The sequence below is a fragment of the Triticum urartu genome, chromosome 3 (assembly GCF_003073215.2).
Source record: "Triticum urartu cultivar G1812 chromosome 3, Tu2.1, whole genome shotgun sequence".
NCBI lineage: Eukaryota > Viridiplantae > Streptophyta > Magnoliopsida > Poales > Poaceae > Triticum > Triticum urartu.
The window spans coordinates 685413322-685425246 of NC_053024.1; the positions used below are offsets into that span (position 1 = coordinate 685413322).

At 43.6% G+C, this 11925-nt stretch overlaps 2 protein-coding genes across 2 annotated transcripts; both read left to right on the forward strand.

Moving 5' to 3' along the window:
- Positions 1 to 2579: 2579 nt before the first annotated feature.
- LOC125547173 lies at positions 2580 to 3798 on the forward strand. Its single transcript, XM_048711160.1, has one exon. The coding sequence runs from the start codon at positions 2580 to 2582 to the stop codon at positions 3735 to 3737; it is 1158 nt and encodes a 385-aa protein (XP_048567117.1). The 3' UTR covers positions 3738 to 3798.
- Positions 3799 to 9718: 5920 nt separating this feature from the next.
- Positions 9719 to 11625, forward strand: LOC125549148. The gene is made up of 2 exons (XM_048712626.1): positions 9719 to 9879; positions 10003 to 11625. The coding sequence occupies exon 2, from the start codon at positions 10022 to 10024 to the stop codon at positions 11030 to 11032; it is 1011 nt and encodes a 336-aa protein (XP_048568583.1). The 5' UTR covers positions 9719 to 9879; positions 10003 to 10021; the 3' UTR covers positions 11033 to 11625.
- Positions 11626 to 11925: the final 300 nt, after the last annotated feature.

Consider the following 11925-nt stretch of genomic DNA (forward strand, 5'->3'; position numbering starts at 1 on the left):
ATAATTGAAAGATTAAAAATCAAGGACAAAGCAAATAGACCATCCTAGTATAGGTATTCGTATCCATACTAGAACTAGTACTCCTAGATACTCCTAGGGTTGGGCACTCGCTACGTTCTACTTTCAAGCACAAGTATGCCAAAATCCACGAAATTTTTCCACATGACCTTTTGCTAAAATAGGACATGTCGAGCACATGAAATTGGCCGGAATGGAAATGAATCAACATTCCGGCAAAACAAAGGCCACTCGGAGCTGTTCCCTACAAAATCATAATATATCATAGAAGAAATATGTGGCATGCTCTTGAACACCAACATTCCAGCACTAACAAATACACCAGCAGCAAAACGTTAGGACTTTTAGCAAGAAACTACACTGCAGTAGAAATGTGCTGCTAGAGATGTGCTCATGAAGTCGCCACATGGATAGGATGTGCGTGCGTGCGTTTATAGGGGTGAGTGTATATGTGTATGTATGAGCGGCTGTGTCTCTACTGTGTTAAAAGAACAAGTCACACCACACGTCTGCAACATCATTAATATGTATGCCCTTTGAGGTGGCAGAGGGTGTGCACCACTTCATTACAATTTCTTATTTTTTTTTGCAAATATATTACAATTTCTTATAACATGTAGGAAATAGCTAATAGGAAAACCATAGGTTAGTTGTGTTCACGATGATCTGCCCTTGTGTTTGGTCTTTAACTAGAAGGATTGGACATATTTCGTTGTGCAGTTAGTGTTGTTGGGATTTCATAAAGAAAATATTTCGTTTGGCATGTCTGGAGATGATGAGGTATGTTTTCTTGTCAGGTGATGATGACCAGACAAATCGTGAACCAGATTTAAAATTGAACACTCACTTGAATGGGGAGCTCCTCAAAAAATTGTTGACTAAGTCAAAATTGGAAACTCTATCCAAAATCATATTGGTGTTATGTTGCTGCATGTTGGAACTTTCTTTTGTCATGTGATGAGAGCAAGCGCGAGACTGATATATTTTTACAAACATGTTCCTGCCAATCGATTGTATATATCATTGACCAGTCAAAATCGTGAACAAATTAAACACCACACTTGAATGAGAGAGCTCCTTGAAAAATTATTTACCAAGTCAAAATTAGGAATCCAATCCAAAACCAATGTCCTCAACTAAATTAGAGGCCTTCACGCCCTATGGAGCTTAAAGATATAGTAGATAGATTGGCACCTTTAGCAGTGAGCCCCGCCAAAAGAAAAAAATAGTAAAAGTAAATAAGATACTATAAGCTAGCATATATTTAATTTAGTGATTCTTAGGAATGCAGGATTAAATAATATAGAGATTTAAAATGTAACTCGAGCTCACATGCTTCTAGATTAACATTTTTTAATCAGATAACTTTTTGGGCAACAAATATGCTCCTTTGTTCTAACTACGTGCAAAATTTTGTTAATAAATTGATGTCATTTGTTGTGCTATAAGAAACAAACAAAAATGATGCTTTGAAGAAGGCTAGAAATAAGCATTTTAGAGTGCCGATTTGCTTTTTTTGCCCATAGCACCATGAGTACAATGTCCTTACGAAAATTTGCATATCGTTAGAACTTAGAAGACACAAACATGTATGTCGTGAATAAAAAAACATATTATTGTTTGTTTTTATTTCGAAATCGTGTTGACTTATGTTGGCTTGTCGAGCTTCATAAAAAGTTATCGCTTTGGCATGGTACCAAACGTATAACTTTACTTACGCCCACTACGATATTTTCAGAAACTTTGACATAATTGTGAGCTAGTTCTTTCCCAGACAAATCCACACATTTCAAACATCAAGCTTTTAGTTTTCAGATGTTCAAACATCCAGCTTAGAATGAGAGAGCAGTTTAGAGATTCTGAGTTTGCAGTCGCTCGTTCCAGCCTTCAAATTATTTTTGGTTATCGTCACCATAACAATTTTGGCAACCTAAATTTTGATGGATCTGCTAGAATTGCTTTTATATTGGTTCCTCGAGTTTCATAAAAAGTCATCGCTTGGCATATATAGTACCCAACATACGACTTTAATTGCTTCCGCTACAATATATTCAGAAAATTCAACAAAAAGTGTGTACTAGTTCTTTCCCAGACAAATCCACACATTTCAAAGATCCAGCCCATTACAGTCGAGAGTTTCAGCCCATTAGAAATGTACACAATTCATTGGACACGTGTTTTTCTTCTCTGCCAACCATTTTCCCCTTTCCCCCGGAATCCCTAGCTGCTGCCGCCGCCGCCGCCGGCCGATTTACCAGCTGTGCTTGTGCTTGGTGCTGTTCCTCCGTAGATCAATCCCGTAACTAAATCCTCTTCTCCTTCCTCACGGCGGCGATTGTCTAAGTTCGATAATCCTAAACGTTCTACGTAACCTTCCCAATAACTCTCTCGCCCCTTCCTCCCCCTTCTCCAATCACAATTGTCCATGTGGCAGGTTACGTAAAACACGTACAACTCTTTACGTGGATGTAGCCTTTCAAGTTTCCATTGCGCCGCTCCCTTGCTAAAAAGTTGCGTCTTTTTGTACGGCGGCATTTGGGGGTTTGCAGCTAGCTGAGTCAATGGCGGCCGCGCCCGGCGACGAGGTTCCGACGCCTGTGGCTGGCTGGTCCTCGCTACCGACCGACCTCGTGCGCCGCATCGCCGACTGCCTCCTCGACACCAACGACGTCGACTGCTATGTGGACCTCCGCGCCGTCTGCCACAACTGGCGCTCCGCCACCGAAGACCCTAGGACCGACGCGTCCGACCCTCGCTTCTACCCGCGCTTCTGGATAGTCCTCGACGACGACGGGGCCTTCCAGAGCGACGGCTGCCGGGTCTTGGTGAACACCGCCACCGGCCGCTTCCTCCGCAAGCAGCTTCCGCTGCCCCGCCACTACTACGTGGTCACCACCACTGTCAACGGCTTCTTCGTCCTGGCCGACAGGAGCCCACCTCAGGCCGCTCGCGTCCTCAACCCTCTCACAGGCGCCGTGGTCGTTTTCAAGGCGCCCGTGCCCCGGGACGCATCCGTTGCCGTTTTCTTCTCCTGTGGCGGCACTGCGCACAATCTCACCGTGCTCTGCGACTCAACTCGTAAGTATTACACGGCTGTTCCGGACAGGGAAAGTTTCATCGCCGGGGACATCAACGATGTTTTTTACCATTATATGAGGAAGGTGGTGGTCTGCAGCGTCTACTCCAATGGTGCTGGTTGGGTATCCGTGGCGCAGTCTAATGTCATCATGGAGTATTTGCTCGATTTGTCAGAGAAGCTTCAGATTGATGTCGTCAAGTTTTTCTCTCTCGACCCTCTTGGAGATCACAGCGACGTCCGTTGTTTCCTACTGCATTTTGGTGGGGAAGTCTTTTTCATCACAATGGCATTAGAACGCGTTGCGCTTCTCGGCATGGAGCCAACGGAGAAACAGGCGCTCACGCCTGTGAAGACCGTGGGCAGGTACGCCATCTTCATCGGCCATCAAAGGTGCCTGGTTGTTGATGCCGCTAAGTTCCCATCCGTCGAGGCAGACTGTGTCTACTACACCCAAGACGTTGGTAAATTTGCTTTCATCTGGAAGCACAACACCAGAGATGGGAAAGACGAGAGGGTGTATGATGACATCAATTTCGTCAAGGAGGACAAGCAGTTTGTCTTCTCCGGCCCCCGTCCTTTCACCATCATCCAGCTTCTCTCGAGCTACACCATCAACCTCAGTAATTCTGAATTTGTCTGACAGGAAATCTCGGAAGGCGCCGACAACTCTACTTTATCTAGTTTAACTCGCTCCCTTCCACTACAGGCAGGAAACAAGTTGACTCTTGGAGTCGTAGTTTAGATCACCTGTGCTGGAATGAACTACTGTAAGCTACTTAATTAGCACATGGTATCGACCTAATGCTACATCCATTGTTATTGGTGCTATCTATTGTCTCTGTGTGCTCTTGCCTCTTCCCTTGCATTACTACTTAGCAATGCAATCTGGTTTGTTTGCTGCTGAAATTTTCGCTCAATTTTAGCCCGTTTTCTGAGTTCTCACTCTGCTGTTATCTGTTGGCCTTATTAATTTTTCAGTGTCTTGTTCCAGTGAAGAAAAATGTTTTAGAATTGCGCTCACCGGTCTTCTGTGGAACCAGGGCCGGGCCCATAGTGGTGCAGAGTGTGCAGCCCGCACAGGGCCCATCAATTTTAGGGGACCCAAAAAATTTTATAAGCCTATGTGTATATTCCTGTGCGCTGGGCCGTGCATGGCACTGGGCCGCTGGTCCTCTAGGCGCTGAGTCGCGTCGCAGCCTCACAGGCCGCTCGATGCGTTAACTACTAGCGGACGATACCCTATAATTTTCCCTAAAAGAATAGATTAGCCCCCAGCGTGATTAACGCGTTATTGGAGGCTGCCGGCCGCCGGCCGCCACCGCTGCTTCTTGCCTCACTAGTCCTGATTAGATTTAGTCCGATTAAACTAGGCGACACCGGCTCTGCGTTTGGAAATTCTTCATACTGCACACCAAATCTTCGATGGTCAAGCCAACTAGTCAAGGTTTAGCACTAGTGAGTGTTGTTTATTAATCTCTCAACCCTCATCTTATATACAACGAATTGTTCATCCAATTTTTTATTATCTTTGATTGTGTGATCTACTATGCTATTGATTCATATATATGGCAACCGTGTGGGTGCTTCTGACCGGAAACCGTGTAGGTGCATCGAGATGGTAGCAGATATCGATTGCATTCAGAGGCAGGTGAAATGCTGCATCTAGACTAGATCAAAATCGACATGTTTCTCTCACCAAAACAGGTAGCCTGTTGCCACTGGCCTGTCCTCTTGATTAACTTTGGCTCCTACAATCCTACAGTCCTACTCCTAATTTCTAAATCCTAATTAACTTTTGATAAGGATCGTTACATTGTTAGAGATTGGTTCTTGCCTCCTTGGTTGAAGATCATAGTATAGCAGTTCAATTGGACAGGGCACGAGACTAGATGCGTTAGACATTATATTATATATGTTATAATTGCTCGTTAGTTCAATTTTTTTAGTGAAATAGGGCCCCATTTTATAGTTTCGCACAGGGCCCCGGATTTTGCCGGCACGGCCCTGGTGGAACATAACATGATGCCATGTCCATATGTAAAGTTTCATCTACTTCTGTGTATGCTTCACCCCCTTATACTAGCTACTTGCTTTTGTGACAAAATGACTTTTAAGAATTTAAGATGTTGCTTCGCAACTCACTGTTGCTACTAACAGCTTAAGATTTAACAAGTGCTTTGGATATGAGAAAAAAAACTTACACAATATTGAGTTGCTGTTTCGAAGACGGGGTTTGTAGATTCAGATGTTTTACTTTTGTGTATACCGCATTCCTGTTCTGAAGTTATCAGGTATTTTGACTTCACTTGTTCCGGGCAATAAACAGGTTGACTCTCGAAGTCTAGTTTATATCACAGGTTGTGAAACTACTGTAAGCTTTCTTAATTTAGTACTCTCGTCGGCCCAAAATAAGTGTCTCAACTTTGTACTAACTTTATCTAATGCTACATCTATCATGTTTGATGCTATCTTCCGCCCGTGTTCTGTGTTTGCACTTGTTCTTCCCTCTTGCATGATTTCTTAGCAACACAATCTGGTGCATTTTATTTCCTGTTGAGATTTTGATTCAATTTTTGCCATTTCTGAATTTTCCTCCTTCAATTGAACAATAAACCGTGTGCCTTGATGTTCTCCCTGTGCTTTAGTATTTCTGAAATGTCTTGTTCTAGGGAAGAAACATGTTTAAGATTTGCGGCCAGGGAGGGCTTAGAACACAGTATGAATGTAATGTTTCATCTACTTTCTGTGTATACTGTCACCTCCGTGCACAACTCGCTTCTGTAACTTGTTCCATGTTTGGATTTCTGGGTGTCACTGTAGAATGCTCGATCACAACACAATGTGACGCAAACGCAATGGCTGGCTGTTAACTACTTAAAAGAAGTGCTTTGCAACTGATCGAGCTACTGCAAAGACATTTAGATTTTAGACGTGCTTTGGAAAAATCTGACACAATATTTAGTCGATGTTTCTAAGTTAGGGCTTGCTGATCCAGTTGTTCCACATAGTTCTGCCGGGCAGGCGATTTACTTTCATGCATATTGTTCTGCCGGGTCATGTTCTGAAGTTATCAGGTGTGGATCAGAATGAACATGAACTGATCAGCAAACTGCAGACTGGAGTAAAAAGAACGTCAGGAATTCAAGCAGCCAGAGAACATTAGTTGGAACCTAGACCAGTGGGTGGTGAGCCATTAGAAAACTGGCACAGGCACGGCAGCTCATTGAAGACCTGTATGTTCTTCAGTTCTTCATCTCAAGAAATGGCATGCATCAAGTCATTGAAGAAGGAGATTGTACGGAGCAAAATGAGTGGAGAGCGGCACTGATTCCCTGTCTATCAAGGCGACCGATTCCTAGTCATATCAGCCGGTTGGGGGTAGAGCGTTTACCAATCCCCCCCCCTCCCTCCCTCTCAAAAAAATTATAACGCCAACACGTGTGGCGCTTATCAACACGCCCACACGCACTCGATGCCGTTCAATCCATTTGCACGAATTTTAAAGCAGAGCCACGTAAGCACCCAGTGTCGTGTGGACGTTATCATTTAGTGCCACACGTATGGGAGCTCCTCGCCCGAGCGGCACACAGGACGCTTGCCCTAGCGTATGGGCGAAACTGCTTTTCGTCCACACGACGCTCACACGGTGATAGACGGCAACCACTGGTGTGCATATGTGGCAACTAGTTAATCACACACGGCAACTATATTTGACCATACATGACAACTATGGTTTGACCACATGTGGCAACTAGTTAATCACACACGACAACTATGCTTTGATCACACGTGGCAACTACCGTTAATTAGACGTGACAACTATAATTAATCTGAGCGAAACCAAGAAAAAAAACCGAAACAGAGAAGTTGCCATCCCGGGGTAACTAAAGTTGCCATCAAAAAATGTCAAGGCGGAATTGCTTCGTGCTACGCGTGCAGGGTGGGGATGAATAGTTGTTATTGGTTCGGCATGTGGTACCAAGTAGCTGCGTCCGGACGTGTGGGCGGTTCTAATGTTCACCCACACAGGATCGTGTGGGACTACCTGCTCGGCATGCCACACAGGGGTTATCGGCTTTCTTTTTTTCCTTTTTCGAGGACCAAGTATTACTATTTCTCTCTTCTCTCACATAATTTGAGGGGTAAAAAGTACTAGAAGAGAGAAGGTTGACATATGGGCTACACCATAAGGCTCATAAAGGTATTAAGCATTAGAGGAATCTATTAAGATACTAAACTTCCTAGATTTGTAGCCGGCGGGGACTTGTGAGGTTCACTATGAGTTCCGCGTGTAAGGGTGTGTGTTGTTGGCTGAGGATAATTACCAACTGACACAATACACAATTTTTTCACCAACTGTTGCTATTAGTTCTCACATTTAATTAAAAAAATCGTCACACAATGGAAAATGTTCATCCATGAGATATAACCTTTACACATTAGTGAATTAATTTGACTCGATAAAAAGACTTATGTACATGGTTTCTATATTTTTTTAGTCTATATATAAATGTGTATATATTCTGGAAAGGGGCCCACCTAACTCTTGATAATTGTTCCATAATATTGTAAATGATGAACTTACTTTTATTTCAGTCATTTCACAATAAAGTTATCATTAGAATAAATCCTATTTGGTGGTGACAAGTTGGGTGAATTTTTTGTATAATAAATATCACCTGCTAAAAATATATTTATTACATAAAACTACAATAATAAAAAAATAAAGATAAAATATGATAGCAAGAAAAACAATAAGAAAGCTGAAGATCATAACAAGCAATAGACTACAAACAAAACCAAATTGCACTGATGCTTGCATTTTATTTTTGAGTTTATTTTAGACTTTTCGGCGATGTACGTTCAGTATGAGGAGACGTTCTCGTCGACTAGGAAGGCGTATGTGCTGACTTCTTCAATTTCAAGATGGTGTGTTGGTTCAGTCTCTCGAATGTGCTCATAAGGATACGGCGTGCGTGCGTGCGTTCATATGAGTGAGTGTATGTGCGCATGTATGAGCGTCTATGTCTGCACTATGTTAAAAGAAACAAATTGCACCACAATATTCACAACACCATTGGTAGGCATGCCCTTTGAGGTGGTGGAGTGTGTGCACCACTTCAGTACAATTTCTGGTAAATGTACGAAATAGCTAATAGGAAAATCATATGTTAGTTGTATTGGTCTTCAACTAGAAGGATTAGGTGTGCGCCCTCTGTTGTGCAGTTGGTATTGTTTGGATTTCATAATTGTTTTTGCTTCGGCGTGTGCAGAGTCGATGAAGTGTGTTTCCTTATCAGGTGATAATGACAAGTCAAAATCGTGAAGCAAATTTAAATTTTTTGAATGAGAGAGCTCCTTGAAAAATTGTTGACCAAGTCAAAATTAGAAACTCAATCCAAAATCATGTTGGAACTTTTTTTGTCAGGCGATGAGAGTGTGCGCGAGACTAGTATATTTTTACAAGCTGGTTCTTGCCGATTTGAGAAATCATTGATCAGTCGAAATCATAAATAAATTAAAAATTAAACACCTCACTTGAACGAGAGAGCTCCTTAAAAATTGTATACCAAGTCAAAATTAGGACCCCAATCCAAAACCAATGTCCTCAATTGAATTAGAGGCCTTCACCCCTAGGGAGCTTAATAATATAGTAGATAGACTAGCAGCTTTAGCGGCGAGCCTTGCCCAAAAGAAGAAGAAAAATCGTAACAATAAATAAATTACTATAAGCTAGCAAGTGTTTATTTAGCAAGTCTTAGGAATGTAGGATTGAATAATATGGACATGTAAAATGTAGCTCGAGTTCTCATGCTTCTAGATTAACATTTTTTTAAAAGGTAATTGTTTGGGCAACAAATATGCTCCCGTGTTCTATCTACATGCAAAAGTTTGTTAGTAAATAAACAGATGTCATTCATTGTGCTATTAAGAAACAAACAAATTTGATGCTCTGAAGAAGTTCAGAAAATAAGCATTTCAGAGTATCAATTTGCTTTTTTTTTTTCGCCCATAGCACCACGAGTATCATGTCTTTATGAAAATTTGCATATCGTTAGAACCTAGAAGACACAAACATGAATGTCGTGAATAAAAAATATATATTATTATTTGTTTTTCATTTTGAAATTGTGTTGACTTATATTGGTTTCTCGAGCTTCATAAAAAGTTATCGCTTGGGGATGGTACCAAACATATTACTTTAATTACTTCCAATGCAATATATTCAGAAACTTCGACATAATTGTGTACTACTCCCCCTGTCCCATAATATAAGAGCATTTTTGACACTACACTTCAGCTTTTAGTTTTCAGATATTCAAACATCCGACTTAGAATGAGGGAGCAGTTTAGCGATTCTGCTTTTGCCGTCGTTGTTCCGGCCTTCTTTTTTTTTTTTTTTGGTTATTGTGGCTGTAAAACTTTTGCCGACTCTACTAGAGTTGCTTTTATACCCAACCTACGATTTTCATCAAAAGTCATCGCTTTGGCATTGTACCCAACCTACGATTTTAATTTCTTTCGCTACAATATATTCAGAAAATTGAACAAAAAGTGTGTACTAGTTCTTTCCCAGACAAATCCACACATTTCAAAATATCCAGCCCATTACAATCCAATTCAGAGGAGAGCTCAGCCCATTAGAAATGCTTTTCTTGTCCCTGGACCATTTCCCCTCTTTCCCCCGGAATCCCTAGCTGCTGCTGCCGCCGTCGCCGCCGCCGCCATTCGATCTACCAACTCTGCTTCTTCTTGGTGCTGTTCCTCTGTAGATCTATCCGGTAACTAAATCCTCTTCTCTTTCCTTACCGCGGCGATTGTCTACTTTTCAAGTTTCCATTGCGCCGGTCGCTCGCTTGCTAAAAAGTTGCGTCTTTTTGTACGGCGGCATTGGGGGTTTGCAGCTAGCTGAGGCCTGAGGCGATGGCGGCCGCGCCCGGCGATGAGGTTCCGACGCCTTTCGCGGCCCCTGTTCCTCCGGCCACGGCTGTTGCTGGCTGGTCCTCGCTACCGACCGACCTCGTGCGCCGCATCGCCGACTGCCTCCTCGACACCAACGACGTGGACTGCTATGTGGACCTCCGCGCCGTCTGCCACAACTGGCGCTCCGCCACCGACGACCCGAGGAGCGACGCCTCCGACCCCCGCTTCCACCCGCGCTTCTGGATAGTCCTCGACGACGACGGGGCCTTCCAGAGCGACGGCAGCCGGGTCTTGGTGAACACCGCCACCGGCCGCTTCCTCCGCAAGCAGCTCCCGCTGCCCCGCCACTACTACGTGGTCACCACCACTGTCAGCGGCTTCTTCGTCCTGGCCGACAGGAGCCCGCCTCACGCTGCTCGCGTCCTCAACCCTCTCACAGGCGCCGTGGTCCGTTTCAAGGCGCCCCTGCCCCGGGACGCGTCAGTCGCCGTTTTCCTCTTCTGTGGCGGCACCTCGCACAATCTCACCGTGCTCTGTGACTCAACTCGCAAGTATTACACAGCAGTTCCTGAGAGCAAACGTTTTGCCCCCGTGACCACCAACGATGTTATGTACAATTACATGAGGAAGGCGGTGGTCGGCGGCGTGTACGCCAATGGCGGCGGCTGGGCATCGGTGGCGCAGTCTAATGTCATCATGGAGAAATTGTTCAATTTGTCAGAGCAGCTTAAGGTCCATTTCGTCAAGTTTTTCTCTGTCGACCCTCTTGGTCATCGCGGCGATGTCAGGTGTTTCCTACTGGATTTTGGTGGAGAAGTCTTTTTCATCACAAAGGCATGGGGACGCGTTATGGTTCTCGGCATCGAACCAACAGAGAAACAGACGCTCGCGCCTGTGGAGACCGTGGGCAGGTATGCCATCTTCGTCGGCCATCAAAGGTGCATGGTTGTTGATGCCGCCAAGTTCCCATCTGTTGAGGCAGACTGCGTCTACTACACTAGACGTTCGTAAATTTGCTTTCATCTGGAAGCACAGCATCAGTGATGGGAAAGATGAGAGGGTGTTTGACGCCATCGATTTCGTCAAGGAGAACAAGCGGTTTGTCCCTGTCGGTGCCCGTCCTTTCACCATCATCCAGCTTCTCTCGAGCTACACCATCAACCTCAGTGATTCTGAACTGGCCTCAAAACAAAGCTCGTAAGGTGCCAACAAATCTTGCTCTGTCTTTTGGGATAGTGATTCCAATGACTGGCAATGCTATGTCTTTTGTTTTGCCTTGACTTGTTCCGGGCAAAATCAGGTTGACTCTAGGAGTCTAGCTTAGAAGGAACTACTGTAAGCTGCTTAATTAGGAGGACATGTTATCAGCCTTTTGCTACATCTATTATGATTGATGCTATCTATTGTACTTCTTAGCCATGCAATCTTGTTATTTATTTTTTGCTGCTGAAAATTTGGCTCAATTTTAGCCCATTTCTGAATTCTTGTTCCCGCGAAGAAACCTGTTTTAGAACTGCCCACTTGTGATCTGTGGTACTGCAGGTAGGGCTTAGAACACTGTAATCTTTCATGATTAGTGTATGCTTCATGCCTTCATCCCTTTATACTATTTGCTTTTGTGACACAATGGATGCTGAGAATTTAAGATGTGCTTGGCAACTCACCATTGCTACTAAGAGCTTAAGATTTAAGACGTGCTTTGGATTTGTGAAAAGATATCAGACACAATATTTAGTTGCTGTTTCTAAGACGGGGTTTGTAGATTCAGATGTCCTGTTCTTAATTTATCAGGTGTTGATGAGAATACAACAGCAGGCACAGAACATTAGTTTGATACTTTGGAACCTTGACTAATGGGTTAAATTCTTCATCTCCACAACTGATATGCATCAGGTCTCTGAAAA

Bases quoted from the DNA above. Each gene is read 5' to 3' on its own strand.
- LOC125547173 (XM_048711160.1), top strand. From the start codon at position 2,580: ATGGCGGCCGCGCCCGGCGACGAGGTTCCGACGCCTGTGGCTGGCTGG.
- LOC125549148 (XM_048712626.1), top strand. From the start codon at position 10,022: ATGGCGGCCGCGCCCGGCGATGAGGTTCCGACGCCTTTCGCGGCCCCT.